At 31.9% G+C, this 22703-nt stretch overlaps 2 protein-coding genes across 5 annotated transcripts in view; one reads left to right on the forward strand and one right to left on the reverse strand.

The window, feature by feature from the left end:
- Nucleotides 1-2489: 2489 nt before the first annotated feature.
- Nucleotides 2490-2894, reverse strand: LOC139483109 (52 kDa repressor of the inhibitor of the protein kinase-like). Its single transcript, XM_071267170.1, has one exon. The coding sequence runs from the start codon at nt 2892-2894 to the stop codon at nt 2490-2492; it is 405 nt and encodes a 134-aa protein (XP_071123271.1).
- Nucleotides 2895-6366: 3472 nt separating this feature from the next.
- Nucleotides 6367-22703, forward strand: part of LOC139490062 (nuclear receptor ROR-beta-like) — a 71566-nt gene continuing 55229 nt past the window's right edge. The window contains exons 1-2 of one of the 4 annotated variants that reach the window (XM_071276921.1): nt 6557-6665; nt 13267-13318. The gene's annotated coding sequence lies outside the window, so the exon portion shown is untranslated. Of the gene's footprint in view, nt 6758-13266; nt 13319-22703 lie in introns of all 4 variants that reach the window. The other 3 variants (XM_071276914.1, XR_011656248.1, XM_071276928.1) reach the window with 3 other exon arrangements.

A 22703-nucleotide genomic window follows, 5' to 3' on the forward strand; every position in this document is an offset into this window, starting at 1 on the left:
AAATGAAACCCGTAAAATTTATAATCATTGCGTATCGAACACAAACTTGGGGTAATTGTAATTGTAATCGTTAATCAGCTGTAATTGATTACAATTTTTCAAGTAATCAGTGTAATCATTAATCAGCCAAAAATCTGATTACATGTAATTTAATTTAATCAATTACTTTTCAAAATACCCTGTAATCATGATTACTTTTTGATTACATTCTGATTACAATGAAAAAAATCTAAAATTGAGTTTTGGTCATTAAATGAACCTCTTTGTTATTCATATTTGATAAATTTTTAACATACTAAAATGGTTTGGTTACTTTAAGCATGTCTACTTCAGTTAACAAATAAACTGTTACAGTATTGAAAAGTCATCATTAGCCTAAGCAGAGACATATAATATAATCATAAACCTTTTATCTTGGTAAAAGATATTGTACATACATGTATATTCATCGTTTTATAATAATATTCATATTACTATTTGATAATAACTGTTATATATTCAAGTAATACTTTTCTTTAACCCTGAATTATAATCTTTTGTTAATTTTTGTGATTTTTGTCAACTTTGAATTGACAGGTTGGAGACTAATTAAGGTTTGTTTTTATTGCAATTACCAATTGAGTATAGCTGTAGGGATATATGATAAAAGATAAATCAGACATGAAAATTTATCTAATTAGCACAAACTAAATTTAAAAGTTGGACAAATATGGTGTTTAAAATTTTTTTGTATTTGGACTGGACATGTAAAATGCAATGATTTTTAGTACTTACACATGTTACATATTGTTTACAATTTGATTAAACATTTTTATTAACATTTAACATAGTTTTAACTGGTAACTTTATTTCATCCATATCTAAACTTCCATAAACTGCAACTTGGAATACATATAAATTATGAAAGAGGTCAGAAGACAAACAAAAAAACACTTGATTATGATATATCTTTATTAAATTTAATTCAAAATAATTCAGAGATCATTGGTGAGAAAGTGTAATGTATATGTATGTAGTGAAATTTGGTATTTATTTAAGAAGGTAGACCTAGGTGAAGGGAAATAACTCTTAAAATCATCAGTACGTTTGTGTCAACCATTTTCAAAAAACATATTCTAAGCTTCTAGGTAAAATAGATTATTTTCAATCTGTTTCAGGTAAATGCTTAAAATACATTGATGAACTTGACTTTTACAAACGCTTAATTGATTTAAAGAGTTATCTCCCTGAACCAAGGTCTACCCCCTTAAATAGATGAAGTTTAATTTGAAGTTATCATTTTATAATTGAACCAAATAAAATACTTTCTCAAAAATGCTATAGTTATATTGAACGTTTATTCATTCACATCATTCAAAATGTTTTGTTTTTAAATTCATTGTAATCAGATGTAATCATGATTACTTTGCCAATGTAATCATTAATTTAATCAGATACTTTCAGAAATGATGTAATCATTAATTTAATTCAATCGTACAAATGACAAAGTAATTGTAATTTAATCAATTACATTGAAAGTAATCGGACCCATCTCTGATCGAACACACTGACAAAGTCCTGGTACTGCAATGAAGTGTATGTCGTCGAATTCTTGTTTGATTGTTTCCAAGTATGCAAATGAGTACTGTATTTCTTTGTGCATCATATTTTCCTGTTTCAATTGAAAATTTTATCCACGCTTAGTATTTATCTCTCTGTGACCTAAATAGACCAAGGTAAGGATGTTCGGACTGGTTCCATGATTAATAAAAAAAAAAAATTGGATTTTAAACCAATAAAGTCTTATCTTATCTAAATCTTATCTTAACCCGCACTACGAAAAGAGAAAGTTATAAAGGAAACGGAATGATAATAATATGTACTATTGTATGTGTATATCAGGGGCGTGTCCAGGATATTTGAAAGGGGGGCGTAGAATAAAATATTTCGCCGAGCGAAGCGAGGCGAAATTTTTTTTGGACCTTTTTTGGCTTAAAAAACATAAAATAATAGAGAATTGGACTAATGTAACGGTTCCTGACTTGGAGCATGTATATTTTATAGTTAAAGTGTCAGGGTGTGACATTTTTTATGCCGAGTTTTCTCCATTAATTGTCTATGGTATATTAAAATGATTGGATGGATCTTAACAGCAGTAGACCAATAACGAGAAATTCCAAACTCAAGGGTATAAGGAGTAACTTAACATTTCAATACCTAGGCCAGGATTTTATGAACGAGAGGTGTGATTACGGTTGAGGGTCCATGGGGAAGCTCAGAAGCTCAACAATTTAGCATCAAATTATGAAGTAATCCCTCTATTTTTGATTAAGTTCGGGTTTCGTTGAACGACACACATGATACAAGACAAATAAACACTGAAGAATAAAGTTCTTTCGTTCTGAGTATTGCTTTAATGTGGAAATATACATATTTCTAGTATACATGTACCTTGACGCAAAACCTAAAATGAACACAGAAAAATACTGACGGACTCTCATTTTCAATTACTAGAGTGGATTCATAAGAACCATTTTACGTGGATTTCTCATGGCGTAATCGTCAATAATTTTATCAAAATCAAGTTTAATGTCTCTGTGAATATATAAAAGAAGCAGAGCATTTAGGCGATCCTCCTTCATGGTGCTTCTCAAATCATTCTTGATCAACTTAAGGGATGAGTTAGCTCTTTCGGTGGAGCTTGACGTGACGCTCGTCAAAGCAAGTAAGAAGAGAACTTTCATGATGTTTGGAAATAAAGTCGAGCATGCCCTTACATCAGTTAAGGTTGATGTTATTGACTCTGGTTTGTCCGATTGATTTTCCCAAAACGACTTCCAGAGTCTCTTCTCTTGCCTGAATGTTTCAGGCGAAGGCATATCAGTATTGTAATAATCATAAACATCCTTCTCCATCTCTTCGGAGATGAGGTGAACTCGGAAAGGCAAAATTGACAAGGCACGAACAACAGAGACAGCCTCTTGACCAAAACGCATATCAAGTTGCTGAATTAGCTCATCAAGATAAGGTAAGTAGAGCAGATGACCCATCAAATTGGGGAATCAGTATAAAAAGAAATCAGAGTATGTGTTTAATTAATGAATATGATAAATTGCCATCATTCAATACAATACTAGCAGATTATAACGATAGTTTTTTTTTTTTTTTTTTTTTTTTTTTTTTTTTTTTAAAGGGGGGGCGTACGCCCATTACGCCCTTACCTGGACCCGCCCCTGCATATGACGTCACTCTATTTCATTTATATTTACACATTTAAGCATACCTCTGTAGAAACTTGGCAAATTCTTCTTCCCACATGATTTTGCTTGACGAGTAGATACAATATGAGCCCAAAAAGAAACGCCACTTCGTTTTTAAATGCTTCACGCTACACTGACCTGACTTCAAACGGATCAACTGTTAACATTGATCAATACGTCAATCAAGTCTCATATCTGTTGCAATAATCGTCATCAAAAGATTTTAAGAATTGTTGATGACAAAATAAATTGATTTACTGTAAAGTTCAAAACTTCAAACAATGACGATTATGATTGGGTATTACGGTAGATCTGGTGGGATTTGTTCCTTCAGAAAAACATCATAAGGGGAGCTAAAAAAAATGGGCCAACTATTTGATTTTCACGGTAAGGGGCAGGAATATTAAAAAAATAATTATTACTTCAACCCGGTAAGAACTAAAAAAAATGACTTGGCATGAAGATGAGACAAAAATGAATTGAACTATCATGTTGAAATTTATAAGTTATAGTTACTCTGATTTTTATTTTTGAAAAAGTTTCCAAGTGATAGATGCTAATTGTTCATTCAGTGCTTCTGCTTTTTAAAGGTCATTTTCTGCAAGGGCTATTTGTAGTGGAAGTATTTTTTTTTTCAAAGCTGCAAGTTATGTATTTCCAAAACAGGTGCTACTTTCTGTATTATCTGCTGTCATATTTTCGACATATTTGTTGTGTGCTTTTGTTATATCACTCTCTATTGATTTCGCCAGTTCTCATCATATTCCCCCTGATATTCCACCAAAAAACCGCTTCTTTCCGTTTCCGTTTTCCGTTTCCGTTTTCCGTTTCCGTTCCGCATTCCGTTTCCACCGTTTAGCAACACCCCATTCTGAACACCCCCAATGTCACCATTTATGTATGGTAAGCCGCTTATATTTTTTTTCTTCTCAATTTCATGATATTTTATTAAGTTGAACAGATATCTTATGAAGTTCATGAAATATCTTCATAATAAATACATATAATAAATAATTTATCTGATATGTAGTTAATAAGATATCTTTTCTAATAAACAACATATCTATTTAACAAGTAAATGAGATAAAAGTTTGGTAGGATATCTAATAACCTTTTTAGTAAGATATCTTATTTAACACACAACTAAAGGGGCACTAGCTGTAAAATTCATGTTCACCGATTTGACTCAAATTCTCATATTTGATTTATAACAACGTAAAACATTTATCCAAATTATATAAAGTACAATTTACTGTGAGGGCATGGGTTTGATAATATGTAGCTTCGTTTCAAGTGAATTCTAGTCTTGACCCTATCTACTTGGCTACCGAGTTGACCTCCGAATACCTCCGATGCATATGGTAGTTGTAGCAACACATGTTCAGGATATTCTATCTTAACCACCACGTGATGTATTTCAGGTTAAGCACCATATTCACATTAAAATGCTGACACTAGAATCATGGTGCATGTGTCTGATGCAGTGAAACACGAACTTAGACGAGTCTTTATTCGAACATTCGTTACTGATGATGCTGTCATTACTGTTTCGCTATTCAGTGACATATGGGTAGAAAAACTATGGATTGTGTTTAGAAGGGGGAAAGCTTTGGATAAAAATCTATCAATGACCTTTCAAATGCACTAGCGATGACTGATCACGCACACATATTGTGATCCATGTATATACCAGTTGTGATACCGTTCTCTGTTTGCTTGAAAAGGAAAAAAAAAAAAGACTGCGTGGGAGACATTGATGGCATTTGAAGATGTGACTTTAAAATAGAGAATGATAATTGATCCGGCTATATCACCGGTGTTCACTGTAAGATCGCACCAACTTATCAGATGGGGTTAGCATGGTTAACAAAGCAAGAAATAACTATTTACGCAAAAGGGAAGGCTAATTAAGACTATTCCCTCAGCTTAGTCTAGTCTTTTCCAGCATGCAAAACGTACAATACACTAAGACACGTGTTAAGGGAACGAGCTTGAAATTGGCTCTGATGCTACCCAGTCCAGGCGCTAATGTATGACGAAGGGACAAAGAGGATCACTTTTAAAAAACTCTTGCTGAGGCCTCATCATTTTGTCAGAAGCTTGCACATTGTGGATGTAAGAAAGGTTGCCGCGGTTGTTGTTAAAGTGGAAAATCAAGTCTCCCGTGCCCTGCGTCGTGTGCATATGGTGGTGATTGGGAATTCACATGTTTTTTTTTGCCAAATAGTGGTAATTTTTGAAATGTTTTAGTACTTAAGTGATTTTAATTTGTTTTAGTCAATCTATCCAAAACTCTATATCGAAGATATGGATTGTGGACTCATCTTTGACATTTTCGCCATATTGTTTTTTTTTTTTTACCGGAAGTGTTATCTTTGTATTTAAATATCAACTACAGAATATAATTAGTGGTTTAGAGGATAACTAAAAGCTTAAAATGTAATGACCACCACAAAAAAAAACCCACTTTCTTTAAATTTTAAAAAGAAGTTGAATATCAAAATGAAAAAAAAATTATATTTCTATGTCCGCCTTTTTGAATATAACCGGAAGTAAGGGTTTTTAAGACATATGTCTTATACATTGTATCCCTTGAAAGCATCAAAGAAAGGTTCCTGTACAGAATTCCCCGCCCCCCTGTATACCTTTATATAACATTGATATAAAGGTATACAGGATATTTTTTATGAGACGAGTGCCTGTGTCACATGAGTACGGATTCAATGATGTTGAATTATTTACTTGCAAGTGAATAATTTATCACAATTTTGTCTTAGCTTAATTAGACAAAATTAAACCATACTGGCTGCTAAAAGTTAATTATTATTTCACTATTTCACTTTCATCAAATTATGATTGAACCAAAAAAAATATCATTACTTTACATGGATGTTTTATATTAACTCGTAGCTATAGTGCCCCTTAAATTGTGGTAAATTCATTAAAACAGTTTAAGATAAAGATATCCAATTAAGTTTTAATGCTATCTTAATTAGTTACTGTAATCGGGAATATATATACTGTTCCCAGCTGTAATTGTATATTTTTTTCAACTCCTATTTATATATATGTCTGTGAAACTCGAAGAACACGAAGAACTAAATTGGCCCAACGGCAAGATTAGATTATTAATAACGAACGACAATTCTGTAATGACTACAAACACAGTGATCGCTCTACAATCTTGTAAAATTTATGGAATGTGAGTTGTATCAGTTTCAGATTGATATTCAATGAACTGATTTCGACAAGTGGAATGCTAGTGTGAAATAATCGGAATAATTTTAAGTTAAGAACAGAATATTCAGTGGTGACATTCGCTACAATCACGCTGTGCATTGTGTATTGACCGTGACCTTGTTTCAGGTCACGAAAACATGTTGCCCGGATGTAAGGCACAAAATGGTATGACATCAAAGTTTGCAGGTAAAATTACACAATATATCTCAAACAGCTTGTACTGACAACAAAAGATCCTCTGACATTCAGTAACATTGAGTAATTCTGCTTAAGATGATGTAGGTTTCACATCGAATGTACATCTAGTTGTTGTGTATCACACAAAATAAGCACTGCAACACGTTGTTGTTTTTCAACTTGACGATTTTCACAGTTGATTTATCTATTTTTTTGTATAACTATTTCATCTTAAGCTGTTTAATTATTTCTTTTTAATGACTGCTATTTCAATATTATATTCACGGGGTAAGAATTTCAATTAATCTCATTATATTCTACCCCATGTCAACTTCGAACAGTTTATCATGTTTATTATTATTGTTTATAAATACACATGTCATACATGTACATGTAGTATGATATGAATGTCCACTTCCATGTGATGATGTACCCTGAAGATTTGAGCCTTAAGTCGATAAGCAGATAAGTAGGTTAATTTAATTCAAATCTGTAATCTATGATGAAGAAAATTACATACCAACATACAGTTCTCATGGTAATTTTGGAATCAGGATTCTGTTAGCCCTGATTCACATTCACACAATGAAGAGTATATTATTCAATAGCTAAGATATTAAGTATGTTCTGGAACTGGCAAGCACTGAAAAAAACTTTTGTAGCAAACATGTACATGAAGCTAAAAATTAAGTTATTTTATTTACCAGATATATCCTAGTCATTAAAACAACCTCCGTACCTAGTGGGGGTACCTTCATCTGTTCATGGCAAATAACAGTAAAAAATTTTGCCAAATAATGTTAACAGTAACTTTTGATGTAAAACGATAAAATGTACACTTTTTTAAACAATAAAAAATTGACTGGTTTTAAAGAGATTCACATTATTTTTTCTATTAAAATAACGTATAAGAAATTAATTGATACATCTGATGAATCATGATAAGGGTATTTGGACAAATAACGGTAAAATCTTAAACAAGTTGACGCTAGCAGTAGCCAAAAATGACCGTTTGACGTCTGACAGTAAAGAGCATTCCTACCCTCAGTACATGTACATGGCCCATTGCTTTTAAAGTGATGAGCATAAACATGATAAACCCACTGTTCAAAGATTATAGAAATAAAAAAAATACAATAATGAACATGATGAACAGATGAAGTGAAAAAAGAACCTGAAAGATAGTATCTCATTAAAAAAGGACATATATATGTAAATTAAATGGTTTTTTTTAACTATATAATAACATGTATAAAGAGAAAAACAAGATTTTATGCCCAATATGCATTGATGCTTTTTAATATCAATTGACAATGGCAAGATAATATTAATAACAAAATCAAATATCTATAAATAACTGTTTGCAACAATATTAGATAGTCTAGAGCACACCATGTAGTTGCTCATGAAAGGACAAAGCTTCATGAAGATGCCAAGTATTGCAATCAAGTAAATAAAAATAAACTTTAAAAAAAACAAGACGGTGTAAAAATCCCTGATAGCATTGAACAAAAGTATTTTTGACCATTCACACAGTAGTTAAACAGACATGACATACATTGTAACTGTCATATCTGATATAGAATGGTTGAATGAGCTTGACAATGTCTAGAGATAGAACTCAGAGGAACTTATAATGGTTTTTGCCACAGGAACTTACAAAACTATGGATTGCTACATGTATTACTAGTCCTGCTACATTGTACATGTAGTATAATGCATGAGACTTAGATTTAATTAAACATGTAAAAGCATACAAATGAATTAACAATGCAGAGACCACTTACTATGCTTCCCTAAGGCCAGGGTTTTTTAATTTGTTGGTTTATGTATTTACCCTATGAAAAGTCGGGTCGGTCGGTCGGGGAAAAAAAAGAAAAAAAATATCTTTCAAGACAGAAAAATATGCAAAATAAATATATATTTCACCTTTCTAACAAAATATTTGTTAAGCTACTTTGTCATCATTTCTTAGATTTTAGTTTGATGAAATTTTATTGCTCAGCTGTCATAAACATGGCATGACATTCTAATAATTTCCTGTAAAAAAAATTAAATGTCATTTCACAAACAAGAAAAACAAATTCGCGTAGCTCTTAATCAATTCCAGAAAACTTTATGAATTATGATCTTCAAGCACGAAAACTGATAAAGAAAAAAAATGTAAAAATGTCGTACAAAAATAAGTTTCAACACACTTGTCAAAAACATAATAGACTCGTTCACTGGAAAAACGAGAATATCGGGTTAATCTGCTGTCATGCATTCACGTTTTTTATCCAAATGGAGGATATTTTTTTATTATCAATGAAACAAGAAAATTCCAAATGATTATTTAATATTCAGTACTTTAACTTGATGTCTTCCACCTGTCCACATTTGGACAAGTCTATTTCTACTAGATGCTGCATCTTACGGACTGATGACAAATACGGGAAACAAACTTATTGTGTAATTGGTTTTAAACACAGGTTTACGTTTCGCAAAATTATTTGCGCAAACGACATTTCAAGGTCAGTTATCATGGTTATAATTGATTTATCTATTTTTAGAAAACTAAGTTTTATTTTTTCACTACAGAACATGCAGAAAGTGTTATCAATTTTGTTAGTGATTAATGCATTTCATTTCATAAAAAAAAGAATATTTTAATTATTTTTCAGGGATAATGCATTTGTTAGGGTCGGTGGGAATAAAAAAGCATGAAAAGTCAATTTTATTTTTATTCTGGAAATCGGCAAAATACGTTGTAGGGTCGGGCGGATCCGTAAACCAACAAATTAAAAAATCGTGGCCTAAAAATAGTAGATTTATTACTGTTCTTCATTAGCTGCACTAGTAGAATATTCCTTTTTTTAGTTTGTGCATGTAGAGTGGTGGCTTAACAATGTGTATACCAGTGGTCCTTTGTTCTAATTCCAGCTGGTACATGTACATTATACAATGATTAATTTTGGAAGGCATATCATGCTCTCTGATTACAAAATTGGCGCCCAACAAAAAACTCACAGTAAGAAAAAATGATACCTACATTACATGACGATGTATGAGGTACTTGAGGTAGTCGGGAAGATATCATCATTACAGTAGTGACTCTTGAGGAGGGGAAAGTATAGTTGTGATTCCCAATATCTAATAGATTTACAACCAATCTCCATTATCTTTGATAGTGGAATACTCATTTTGCTCAAATGGTAGAGAGGTGTCTTACTATTTCAGGGCCCCAAGGTTCAATTTCTGGCTGGAACAGTAATTTATTATATTTTAAAATTTGCTACCCAGTTTATACAGACATGACAGACCAAAATTTAAACATACAATGGTATTTAACCAAACCATCTAAAACTTATACATGTACTAGTATAACATACATTAATAAACAGATGCCCCATGAGCGCATGATACACCTTTGTCTTTTGGAGAGAAGTTTTATTCCATTATCATAAATAGTTTCTGAGATACGGCGCGACATGTGAAAACCCCCCTTTGTTTTACAAAAAACAAAAAATAAAATTTTGAATCATCACCAAAAAATATGCAGATCTTAAGATTAATATAATTTAAAAGTGTGTATAAAGTTTTTAGCAATAATCATAAATTGTTTTTGAGATACAGCGGGACATGTTGAAAAAAAAACACCCCTGTTATAGTTATAAAGTCCTGTAACTCAAAAAGTGTAAATTCCTATTTTCACCAAAAAGTAAACATATCTTTTGACCATCATAAAAAACAACTTTGTTCAGTTTCACGAAATTTGGATAAGCGGTTCTCAAGTCACGGTGCGACGTGGACGCCAGACAGACAGACGGCCGTCGGACATTTGTATATATATATACCATAATCATGATAATACGTCCCGTCAAAATTTTGACGGGCGTATAAAAACTAGGATGGAGTTAATTGATTTTACAAAACTGATCCATAATTGATAATAGGATTTAATCTTAAGTTTAATTATATGACCATCAAATTTTTCTGGACCGAAAGAGAATACCAATTATACAGATGATTTTTTTTTATACATATATACAAAATGTTTATTGAGCAGATATTTAGAATGGGAGTCTATTTTGAGTTAAGACCAAATTTGTGTTTGGTTTTGCACTGCTGAGTGATTTTTGCTAAAACAACAGGCTTTGGATTTTGAAAAAAGTTTCACAGACTTTCACTCTCAAATTTCAGCTCTTAAAAATGGCTTCAAACTTTATTTTGGAGCCTGGCCATTCACATTGTTCCGACTCGTCTAGCCTTAAGACAGAAGAAACCGAAAGTAAATTTTACTATTAACATGAATGTTTGGAGGTTGGTTTGGTTGTGTCTTTATAGATTGACAGTGATGCTTTTATTATCTGCCTAAAAGGCTACTTTCTTTTTGTTCTTTCTTTAAAATAGCCTTTCATTAGTTTTCTCGTTTGAATTGTTTTACATTGTCTTTTCGGGGCCTTTTATAGCTGACGATGGGGTATGGGCTTTGCTCATTGTTGAAGGCTGTGCGGTGACCTATAGTTGTTAATGTCTGTGTCATTTTGGTCTTTTGTGGACAGTTGTCTCATTGGCAATCATACCACATCTTCTTTTTTATATTTCAAGTTTCAACACGTCATTATTATACGACCGCAAAATTTGAAAAAATTTTCGTCGTATATTGCTATCACGTTGGCGTCGGCGTCGTCGTCCGTCGTCCGAATACTTTTAGTTTTCGCGCTCTAACTTTAGTAAAAGTGAATAGAAATCTATGAAATTTTAACACAAGGTTTATGACCACAAAAGGAAGGTTGGGATTGATTTTGGGAGTTTTGGTCCCAACATTTTAGGAATTAGGGGCCAAAAAGGGCCCAAATAAGCATTTTCTTGGTTTTCGCACTATAACTTTAGTTGAAGTTAATAGAAATCTATGAAATTTTGACACAAGGTTTATGACCACAAAAGAAAGGTTGGGATTGATTTTGGGAGTTTTGGTTCCAACAGTTTAGGAATTAGGGGCCAAAAAAGGGCCCAAATAAGCATTATTCTTGGTTTTTGCACAATAACTTTAGTTTAAGTAAATAGAAATCAATGAAATTTAAACACAATGTTTACGACCACAAAAGGAAGGTTGGTATTGATTTTGGGAGTTTTGGTCCCAACAGTTTAGGAATAAAGGGCCCAAAGGGTAATTAAACTTTGTTTGATTTCATCAAAAATTGAATAATTGGGGTTCTTTGATATGCCGAATCTAACTGTGTATGTAGATTCTTAATTTTTGGTTCCGTTTTAAATTGGTCTACATTAAGGTCCAAAGGGTCCAAAATTAAACTTAGTTTGATTTTAACAAAAATTGAATCCTTGGGGTTCTTTGATATGCTGAATCTAAAAATGTACTTAGATTTTTTATTATTGGCCCAGTTTTCAAGTTGGTCCAAATCGGGGTCCAAAATTAAACTTTGTTTGATTTCATCAAAAATTGAATAATTGGGGTTTTTTGATATGCCAAATCTAACTGTGTATGTAGATTCTTAATTTTTGGTCCCGTTTTAAAATTGGTCTACATTAAAGTCCAAAGGGTCCAAAATTAAACTAATTTTGATTTTAACAAAAATTGAATTCTTGGGCCTCTTTGATATGCTGAATCTAAACATGTACTTAGATTTTTGATTATGGACCCAGTTTTCAAGTTGGTCCAAATCAGGATCCAAAATTATTATATTAAGTATTGTGCAATAGCAAGAAATTTTCAATTGCACAGTATTCAGCGATAGCAAGAAATCTTCAATTGCACAGTATTGTGCAATAGCAAGAAATCTTCAATTGCACAGTATTGTGCAATAGCAAATATTTTCAATTGCACAGTATTGCACAATAGCAAGAAATATCTAATTGCACAATATTGTGCAATAGCAAGAAATTCCAATTGGATTTCAATTGGAGTTATCTTTCTTTGTCCAGAATAGTAGTTGAATCAACTTAAATCATTGTTTTATACAATATACAATGTATATTCACTTTTACTACCAACTGATAGATTAAAACAATCTTTACCATTCTGTAATAACAAGCACTTTTTTTACATTTTAATATTTTATGATGTATTTAAATGAGTAGTTATTGTTGCAAACTTCATTAGAAATTTGAATTGAGATCAGTTTTGAAATAAGGGAAAGGGGGATGTGAAAAAAAAATTGGGGGGTCAATTTTTTTCATTTCAGATTTCATAAATAAAAAGAAAATTTCTTCAAACATTTTTTTGAGAGGATTAATATTCAACAGCATAGTGAATTGTTCAAAGGCAAACATATTTTTTTTAAGTTCATTAGACCACATTCATTCTGTGTCAGAAACCTATGCTGTGTCAACTATTTAATCACAATCCAAATTTAGAGCTGAATCCTTGAATGTTGTGTCCATACTTGCCCCAACCGTTCAGGGTTCAACCTCTGCGGTCGTATAAAGCTGCGCCCTGCGGAGCATCTGGTTTATATTTGGAATTGGCAGGTGATCATTGGTCATTAGTTATTATTCTTGTGCATCATAAATTAACACCAGCACCAGAGATTTTACATTTAATCAACTTATGTGTACAGTACATGTTGTTTAACACTCAATAATCAGACTTTTACTTTTACTTTGACAGGTTAAAAGTCAAGTATAGCACAGAATTTTGTACAGAATGAAAATAACTTGAGGTACATGTGATATGAGGTAGATTTCTCCTCTCCTAATATTGAATTACACCCCTCTTAGTCATGTTAGTTGATCAACAACACAAACAATATTTCTTTTTACAGTGACTTGACCTGACCAGTTGAACAATTTGGTTTAATAAAACAAATTGCAATTGGGTCAAAATTTTGAATGAGTTGCAATTGGTGGAGAGCAACACTAACAGTCAAGTCACTGTAAGAGGATTACAGAGTTAGCTTTATAACTAATCTTCCCTGGACTTCCTTAGGTTAAACATTGTACTCATGAACTTTCTGAAGGTTTTATACTTCTTAACTTCCTAAGTTTTTCTCCTGAACTTCCTCAGGTTGTACTCATGAACTCCTCTGGTTTTACTCATGAACTTCCTCAGGTTATACTCCTTAACTTCCTTAGGTTTTTACTCCTGAACTTCCTTAGGTTATACTCATGTAACTTCCTCATGTAATATTCCTGAACTTCCTTAGGGTATACTCCTTAACTTCCTCAGGTTATACTCCTAAACTTCCTCAGGTTATATTCCTAAACTTCCTTAGGTTTTATTCCTAAACTTCCTCAGGTTACGCTCCTGAACTTGTCCATCAGTTATACCCCTGAAATTGCTCTGGTTATACTCCTGAACTTCCTCTGGTTATACTCCTGATCTTCCTCAGGTTATATTCCTGAACTTCCTCAGGTTTTATATCTGAACTTCCTAAGGTTATACTCCTGAACTTCCTCAGGTTATATTCCTGAACTTCCTCAGGTTTTATATCTGAACTTCCTAAGGTTATACTCCTGAACTTCCTCAGGTTATATTCCTGAACTTTCTCAGGTTTTATATCTGAACTTCCTAAGGTTATACTCCTGAACTTCCTCAGGTTATATTCCTGAACTTCCTCAGGTTTTATATCTGAACTTCCTAAGGTTATACTCCTGAACTTCCTCAGGTTATATTCCTGAACTTCCTTAGGTTTTAACCCTGAACTTCCTCAGGTTATACATGTACTACTGAACCTTCTTAGTTTATACTCCTGAAATTGCTCTGGTTATATACTCCTAAACTTACTAGCTATATATATAGGGCTAGACTCCTGAACTTCCTTAGCTTATACTACTGAACCATCTTACTTTATACTCCTGAACAAACTCTGGTTATTCTCCTGAACTTCCTTATTTTATTCTTCTGAACTGCCTTAGGTTTAAATTTTATTCCAGAACTTCTCCTTAGGTTATACTCCTGAACTTCCTCCTGAACCTTCTAAGTTTATACTCCAGAACTTTATTTAGGTTATATACTCCTGAACTTCTTTAGGTTATACTTCTGAGTTCTCTAGGGTTATACTCCTGAACTTGTCCTTAGGTTTTACCCCTGAACTTGCTCAGGTTATATATGTACTACTGAACCTTCTTATTTTATACTCCATGTACTCCTGAACTTCCTCTGGTTATACTACTGAACTTCCTTAGGTTATATTCCTGAACTTCCTCAGGTTATACTCCTGAACTTCTTTAGGTTATATTCCTGAACTTCTTCAGGTTATACTCCTGAACTTCTTTAGGTTATACTCCTGAACTTCCTGAGGTTATACTCCTGAACTTCCTTTCAAGTTTTGTTATACTACTGAACTTTCTTAGGTTACACTCCTGAACTTCTTTAGGTTATACTTCTGAACTTCCTTACGTTATACTACTGAACTTCCTTAGGTTATACATGTACTCCTGAACTTCCTCAGGTTATACTCCTGAACTTCCGTATTATATACTTCTGAACTTCATCAGGTTATACTCCTGAATTTTATAGGGTGATACTCCTGAAATTCCTCAGGTTTAACTCCTGAGTTTCCTTAGGCATGTTAGGTTATACTGAACTTTAACAGGTTTTCCCCCTGAAATTCTTTAGGTTATACTCACTCCTCTGAACTTTCTAAGGTTATACTCGTTTACTTTTTCAGGTTATACACATGAACCTTTTAAGGCTTTAGGCATTAGGTTATACTCCTGAACTTTCTCAGGTTTATATACTAGTACATCTGAACTTTATAATCTGTTATACTTCTCCCTAATTGTCCCTTCTGTATCTTCATTGGAACTTATGTGATTTTTTCATTCATTTAGGCTTTGATTTAAATTTGTTCATGTATGTAATTTTAAGAAATCTATCCTCACTATCTGTTGAGATACAGTGATTTTGTCTTTATCTGGCTTCTGACATTGGTTTTGTTTCAAGAAAGAATTATTTTTATTCTTTTGACCAGAGAAGTTATATAAGAATTTACACAACCTATTTAAATGGCCATTGAGACTAGCATTTTCCTGTCATTTCAGATCAGATATCTCTGTTAGGCGGGAATCAATAATCAATTTGCTGTTATGTCTTTATGACTGCTCATTGTGTGGGAAAATAGCAAATATATAATTAGTTGTATGACATAAGATAGGGTAATTGTGATTTTAATGAAATTAAAGACGGCAGTGATTAAGTCATCCTATAAACACGATAGTCGTATGAATACATAGATTGGTGATGTAAAAAACGACTTGATAACAGATCTTCGTGATTTTGATGATTTTGGTGATGAATATTGATAACTGACTTGATTAGAATTTTGTTTTTACATGGTTGATTAACAAAAACAAGACAAAGAAATATTGACAAATCTTTGCAAAATGATAATTATATACCAAAAAGTAGAAGTTTTTAATAGAATAGATTCATAGAATATTCAATTGGAATTCAATATAATATATATATATAAAGTGCTTAGAAAATCAACCTATTATTTAATGTCATATTTGTATTTCTGCTAACATGACTGGAAGAAATGAAGAACTCAGATCAAATGTACATACATCATGTACATGTTGATTTAAAAAAGAATCAATCAATTGCGAAAAGTATAAATCGGGCAAGAATTTGAAAATAGATTTTTAACAGCTGCATTTAGTGTGATGCAGTATTTGTTCTCTCCAGACAGTTATTTTTATGAAAATTAAATTTAATTGTAGAGGGTGGGAAAATATTGTATCACAAGAAATGCGGTCATGACAGTTGTTGAACCTGTTTCTCTAAGGATAATGACAGTTGACTTGTTGGATCTGTTGCTCTAAGGATTTTTATATGACCGAAAAAATAAAAAAAAATTTGGTCATATATTGGTATCACTTCGTAGTCATCAGCATCGCCGGATAACAGATGGTTTCCGGATAATAACTTGAGTATAGGTAAATAAAAATCAATAAAATTTTAACACAAGGTTTATAACCACTAAAGGAAGGTTGGGATTGATTTTGATGGTTATAGTCCCTGCTGTTAAGGAATAAGGGGTCCAAATAAGCATTTTTCTAGTTTCCAGACAATTTAACTTGTGTGTAAGTGTATGGATCTTTTTGAAATTGTACCATAAGGTTCCATACCAAAAAAAGGAAGGTTTTGATAGATTTTGGGGGTCATGGCCCTAACTGTTTAGAAAAAAGGGGCCAAAAACAATATTCTATATTGCTTATTTCTTGACAAATTTCAATGGGGTTTTAATCTTGAATTCTTAGTATTCTTTAATATGTTGAATCTAACAGTGTATTAAGATTTTTTATTTTGGGCCCCGTTTTTAAATTAGTCCACATTGAGGTTCAAAGGGTCCAAAATTAAACTTTGTTTAATTTCATTCAAATTTAATTTTTGGGGTTCTTTGATATGCTGAATCTCACCGTGTATTTAGATTTTCATACTAACGCAAAATTTTTTATTTTTCGTCGTATATTGCTATCATGTTGGCGTCGTCGTCGTCCGAATACTTTTAGTTCGCACTCTAACTTTAGTAAAAGTGAATAGAAATCTATGAAATTTTGATACAAGGTTTATTACCACAAAAGGAAGGTTGGGATTGATTTTGGGAGTTTTGGTCCCAACATTTTAGGAATTAGGGGCCAAAAAGGGCCCAAATAAGCATTTTCTTGGTTTTCGCACTACAACTGTAGTTTAAGTGAAAAGAAATCTATGAAATTTTGACACAAGGTTTATGACCACAAAAGGAAGGTCGGTATTGATTTTGGGAGTTTTGGTTCCAACAGTTTAGGAATTAGGGGCCAAAAAAGGGCCCAAATAAGCATTATTCTTGGTTTTCACACAATAACTTTAGTATATAAAAGTAAATAGAAATCAGTGAAATTTAAACTCAAGGTTTATGACCACAAAAGAAGGTTGGATTGATTTTGGGAGTTGAGGTCCCAACAGTTTAGGAATTAGGTGCCAAAAAGGGGCCCAAATAAGCAATATTCTTGGTTTTCGCACCATAGCTTAAGTATAAATAAATAGAAATCTATGAAATTTAATCACAAGGTTTATGACCATAAAAGGAAGGTTGGGTTTGATTTTGGGAGTTTTGGTCCAAACTGTTTAGGAATAAGGGGCCCAAAGGGTCCAAAATTGAACTTTGTTTGATTTCATCAAAAATTGAATAATTGGGGTTCTTTGATATTCTAAATCTAGCTGTTTATGTAGATTCTTAATTTTTGGTCCCGTTTTCAAATTGGTCTACATTAAGGTTCAAAGGGTCCAAATTTAAACTTAGTTTGATTTTAACAAAAATTGAATCCTTGGGGTTCTTTAATATTTTGAATCTAAAAATGTACTTAGATTTTTAATTATTGGTCCAGTTTTCAAGTTGGTCCAAATCGGGGTCCAAAATTAAACTTTGTTTGATTTCATCAAAAATTGAATAATTGGGGTTCTTTGATATGCCGTATCTTAACTGTGTATGTAGATTCTTAATTATTGGTCCCGTTTTCAAGTTGGTCTACATTAAAGTCCAAAGGGTCCAAAATTAAACTAAATTTGGTTTTAACAAAAATTGAATTCTTGGGCTTTTTTGATATGCTGAATCTAAACATGTACTTAGATTTTTGTTGATGGGCCCAGTTTTTAAGTTGGTTCAAATCAGGATCCAAAATTATTATATTAAGTATTGTGCAATAGCAAGAAATTTTCAATTGCACAGTATTCAGCAATAGCAAGAAATCTTCAATTGCATAGTATTGTGCAATAGCAAGAAATTTTCAATTGCTCAGTATTGCGCAATAGCAAGAAATCTTCAATTGCACAGTATTGTGCAATAGCAAATATTTTCAATTGCACAGTATTGTGCAATAGCCAGAAATATCTAATTGCTCAAAGGCATAAAAAAAAAAATTTAAGTTCATTAGACCACATTCATTCTGTGTCAGAAACCTATGCTGTGTCAACTATTTAATTACAATCCAAATTTAGAGCTGTATCCAGCTTGAATGTTGTGTCCATACTTGCCCCAAACGTTCAGGGTTCAACCTCTGCGGTCGTATAAAGCTGTGCACTGCGGAGCATCTGGTTTATTTTTGGTTCCGTTTTCATATTAGTCAACATTACAGTCCAAAGGATCTAAAATTTTAAACTTTGTTTGATTTCAACAAAAAATGAATTCTTGGGGTACTTTGATATGCTGTATCAAAACATGTATTTATATATTTTTGATTATGGGCCTAGTTTTCAAGTTGGTCCAAATCAGGGTCCAAAATTAAACTTTGTTTGATTTCATCAAAAACTGAATATATGGGGTTCTTTGATATGCTGAATCTAACAGAGTATTAAGTTTTTGGATTTGGATCCTGTTTTTAAATTGGTTCACATTGAGATCCAAAGGGGCCAAAATTAAACTTTTTGTTTGATTTTAACATAATTGAATTCTTGTTTTTTTGTTTGTTTTTTTTTTTTTTATATGCTGAATCTTAACATGTATTTAGATTTTTGATTATGGGCCCAGCTTTCAAGTTGGTCCAAATCAGCATCCAAAATTAACTTTTTTACATGGTTGATTAAAAAAAACAAGACAAAGAAATATTGACAAATCTTTGCAAAATGATAATTATATACCAAAAAGTAGAATATATTGAATATTTGGGGTTCTTTGATATGCTGAATCTAACAGTATTTAGTTTTTGGATTTGGATCCTGTTTTTAAATTGGTTCACATTGAGATCCAAAGGGGCCAAAATTAAACTTTTTGTTTGATTTTTACAAAATTGAAATCCTGTTTTTTTTTGTTTTTTTTTTATGCTGAATCTTAACATGTATTTAGATTTTTGATTATGGGCCCAGCTTTCAAGTTGGTCCAAATCAGCATCCAAAATTAACTTTTTTACATGGTTGATTTAAAAAAACAAGACAAAGAAATATTGACAAATCTTTGCAAAATGATAATTATATACCAAAAAGTAGAATATATTGAATATATGGGGTTCTTTGATATGCTGAATCTAACAGAGTATTAAGTTTTTGGATTTGGATCCTGTTTTTAAATTGGTTCACATTGAGATCCAAAGGGGCCAAAATTAAACGTTTTGTTTGATTTTTACAAAATTGAATTTTTTTTTTTTTTTTTTATATGCTGAATCTTAACATGTATTTAGATTTTTGATTATGGGCCCAGCTTTCAAGTTGGTCCAAATCAGTGTCCAAAATAAAACTTTGTTTGATTGTTTGATTTAAAAAAAAATGAATGTAAGGGGTTCTTTGATATGCTGAATCTAACCATGTATTTAGATTTATGATTTGTGGGACTGTTATCAAATTGGTTCACTTTGAGGTCAAAAGGGTCCAAAAAATTTAACTTTTTGTTTGATCCCATCAAAAATGGAATTCTTGGGGTTCTTTGATATGCTGAATCTAACCATGTATTTAGATTTTGGATATTGGACCATATAATAGGTAAATGTCCAATTAAATTTTTTTTTAAGTTCTTAGACCACATTCATTCTGTGTCAGAAACCTATACTGTGTCAAATATTTAATCACAATCCAAATAAATTCAGAGCTGTATCAAGCTTGAATATTGTGTCAATACTTGCCCCAACTGTTCAGGGTTCGCCCTCTTCAGTCGTATCAAGCTGTGCCCTGCGGAGCATTTTATTACACATTATGTACATTAGTAGGCAAATTATATCAGATTTTATTCAATAACCTGCACAACGATAATGTTCTTTCTATTTATTACAAGATTAGATATCATTTGGTTGTTCTGTCAATTAATACAAATTAAAAAAAAAATTGGGAATTTTTTTCAAAACAATAATTTAATTTTATATAAACTTTGTCAAAGTGTTTAGCTTATAACCAAGTGCTGAGTTTGGTACTCATTAATAATTTTTCAAAAAACTATGATTTTGAGTTGCTGAGAAAATGGGACAATAATGCCTTTGCAAATATTGTAAAGTAATTGAATTGAATAAACATGCATGCAATAATGAAGTCAAAGACTTTTAACTATTATTTTGTAAACAATAATGTTGAAACTGTAAGCATCTAATTCAATAAACAACATACATGTCAACCTCTGACAATGGGAAATCATGTCATGACATGACATGATATGTCAAAAAGCATGTGTGAAAACGCGTGACATAGATGCGGTCTTGTTAATATGAATGTGGTAATGTTCATAATTTCATACAAATTTGTGAATATAAACATGATAAAAAAACAATATATATATTCTACTGTGAACTTTTATTGTATTAAACAGTGGTCTGTTATGTTGCTTTTAAAGCACCACCACTAGGCACATATTCAAAACAACTGCCAGTTTCAAGTTTAGTTACATTTATTTGATAACAGCACACAATACAAATGTAACATAGTCAAGTTCTGATCAGAATTCAGTGTCAATTTCTTTATAATTGAAAAGGCTCTCCCACAGTAGGAATTGATATTTGACTGAATCAGCTTCATCAAGATTTGAAAGAATGTCATTATGTTGGTTTTTTTTGGCAATGTAAAATGTCATCTATCATCTCTGCCATTGCTCCCATTGCTATTGCCTGGTTAAAGCTGGGTAGTTCATCAGAAGAAAGCTGGTACTATGAGAGCTGATCCAACAGTTCTGTGATATTTTTTATCTCCATGGCCTGTAGAAATCTGTTGTGTAATGGCTAGATTTGAAACAGAAATTGAAAAAGAAAAATGTTTTATAAATTTGATTTCCATTAGATAAACATGTTAAATGCTTATTCAAATTGCTACATTGTATTTCTCCTCTCACATGTATTGGTTTTTTTTTTTTTTTATCATTGCAACATAGAATGCACAAATTATGCGTTACTTGTCACTCGATCATTTAAACTCGAACTCCAAAATATAATTTATAAATCTTGAATCTTGCCGTACACATCGTTTTAGCTTAACAATCGGCACTTTAGACGACGGTACAGGCCCTGAAAGTGACCTCTTTCTGTGCACATTTCCCCATTAAAGTGAATTTGAAAGAAAGTCACAAAATCGTTAAAACTAATCACAAACTACTTACCTTTTATTGTTTGTCCATATAGAAAAATAAACAATATGACAGCCAAACAATTACTTCGATTTTTTCTGTATTTATCGCCGAATAAGGAAAAAACCTGAGAATAGCGATATCACTAACGACCAAAAAATGAAAGGAACGAAAAAGCGTGTAATTGCGTGTAAAGTGGTAAAAAGCGTGTACACGTATGTGACAAAATCCTCGCATGTAAACCGTTGAAAAAGCGTGTATTACACGCAAATATCATGTCACTTGACATGTATGATAAACAATCCAATTGAAATTTACAAATCTTTTCTTTTTTTATTAATTATATTATGTTACTAGATTTAATTTAGTCATGTAAGTCTAGATATTATATGATTTTCAAAAAGACAATTTTCTGCAAGGCCCACAATATCAAAAGATTGAACAACAAACAGACAGCAACTAGTGAAAACTACTCGATTTAATCTTGGCTAATTAGGGCAGGTACATTTATGCAGAATTATTAATTATGTTTTTGATCGCTCAACCCTCCCCTAATATTGGACAATATCTTTATAACACAGCATAGAACAAGCTTTAAAAATATTTTGAAAGGACTTGACTATCAGATTGGTAGGAAGGAAAACCATTTTTTTCATGACTTTTGTGTACACAAATTACAATGAATTATGTCTGACATCATTGAATGACAAAAACATATTTTTGGTCCTTATTTAACTGAAATGCACTCTACTATGAATTTTATGCAGTTTTATTCAATGCGACCAATTCTTGCACCTGGCAATTCTTTATTTAATGGGACTTATATTGCTTTAAAACCTCTGCAAACTTTCATTTATATGATAGTGTGGGAAGGTTCATACATATATATACACTCAGGTGAAAAAAAATATCAAGAGGTCATTCACCTTATAAAGTATATATATAGCTATAAAGATAAACAGATGTTTTCTGAGACTTGGATACAAGGTTATGTTTATAATTTGGCTGCTTTTATTTTTATCTTGCTTGCATACAGATAGCAAGAGTACATAGTGTAATATTTATGTTTAAATTACATTGATTTCATATA

Source organism: Mytilus edulis, chromosome 1, assembly GCF_963676685.1.
Source record: "Mytilus edulis chromosome 1, xbMytEdul2.2, whole genome shotgun sequence".
Lineage (NCBI taxonomy): Eukaryota > Metazoa > Mollusca > Bivalvia > Mytilida > Mytilidae > Mytilus > Mytilus edulis.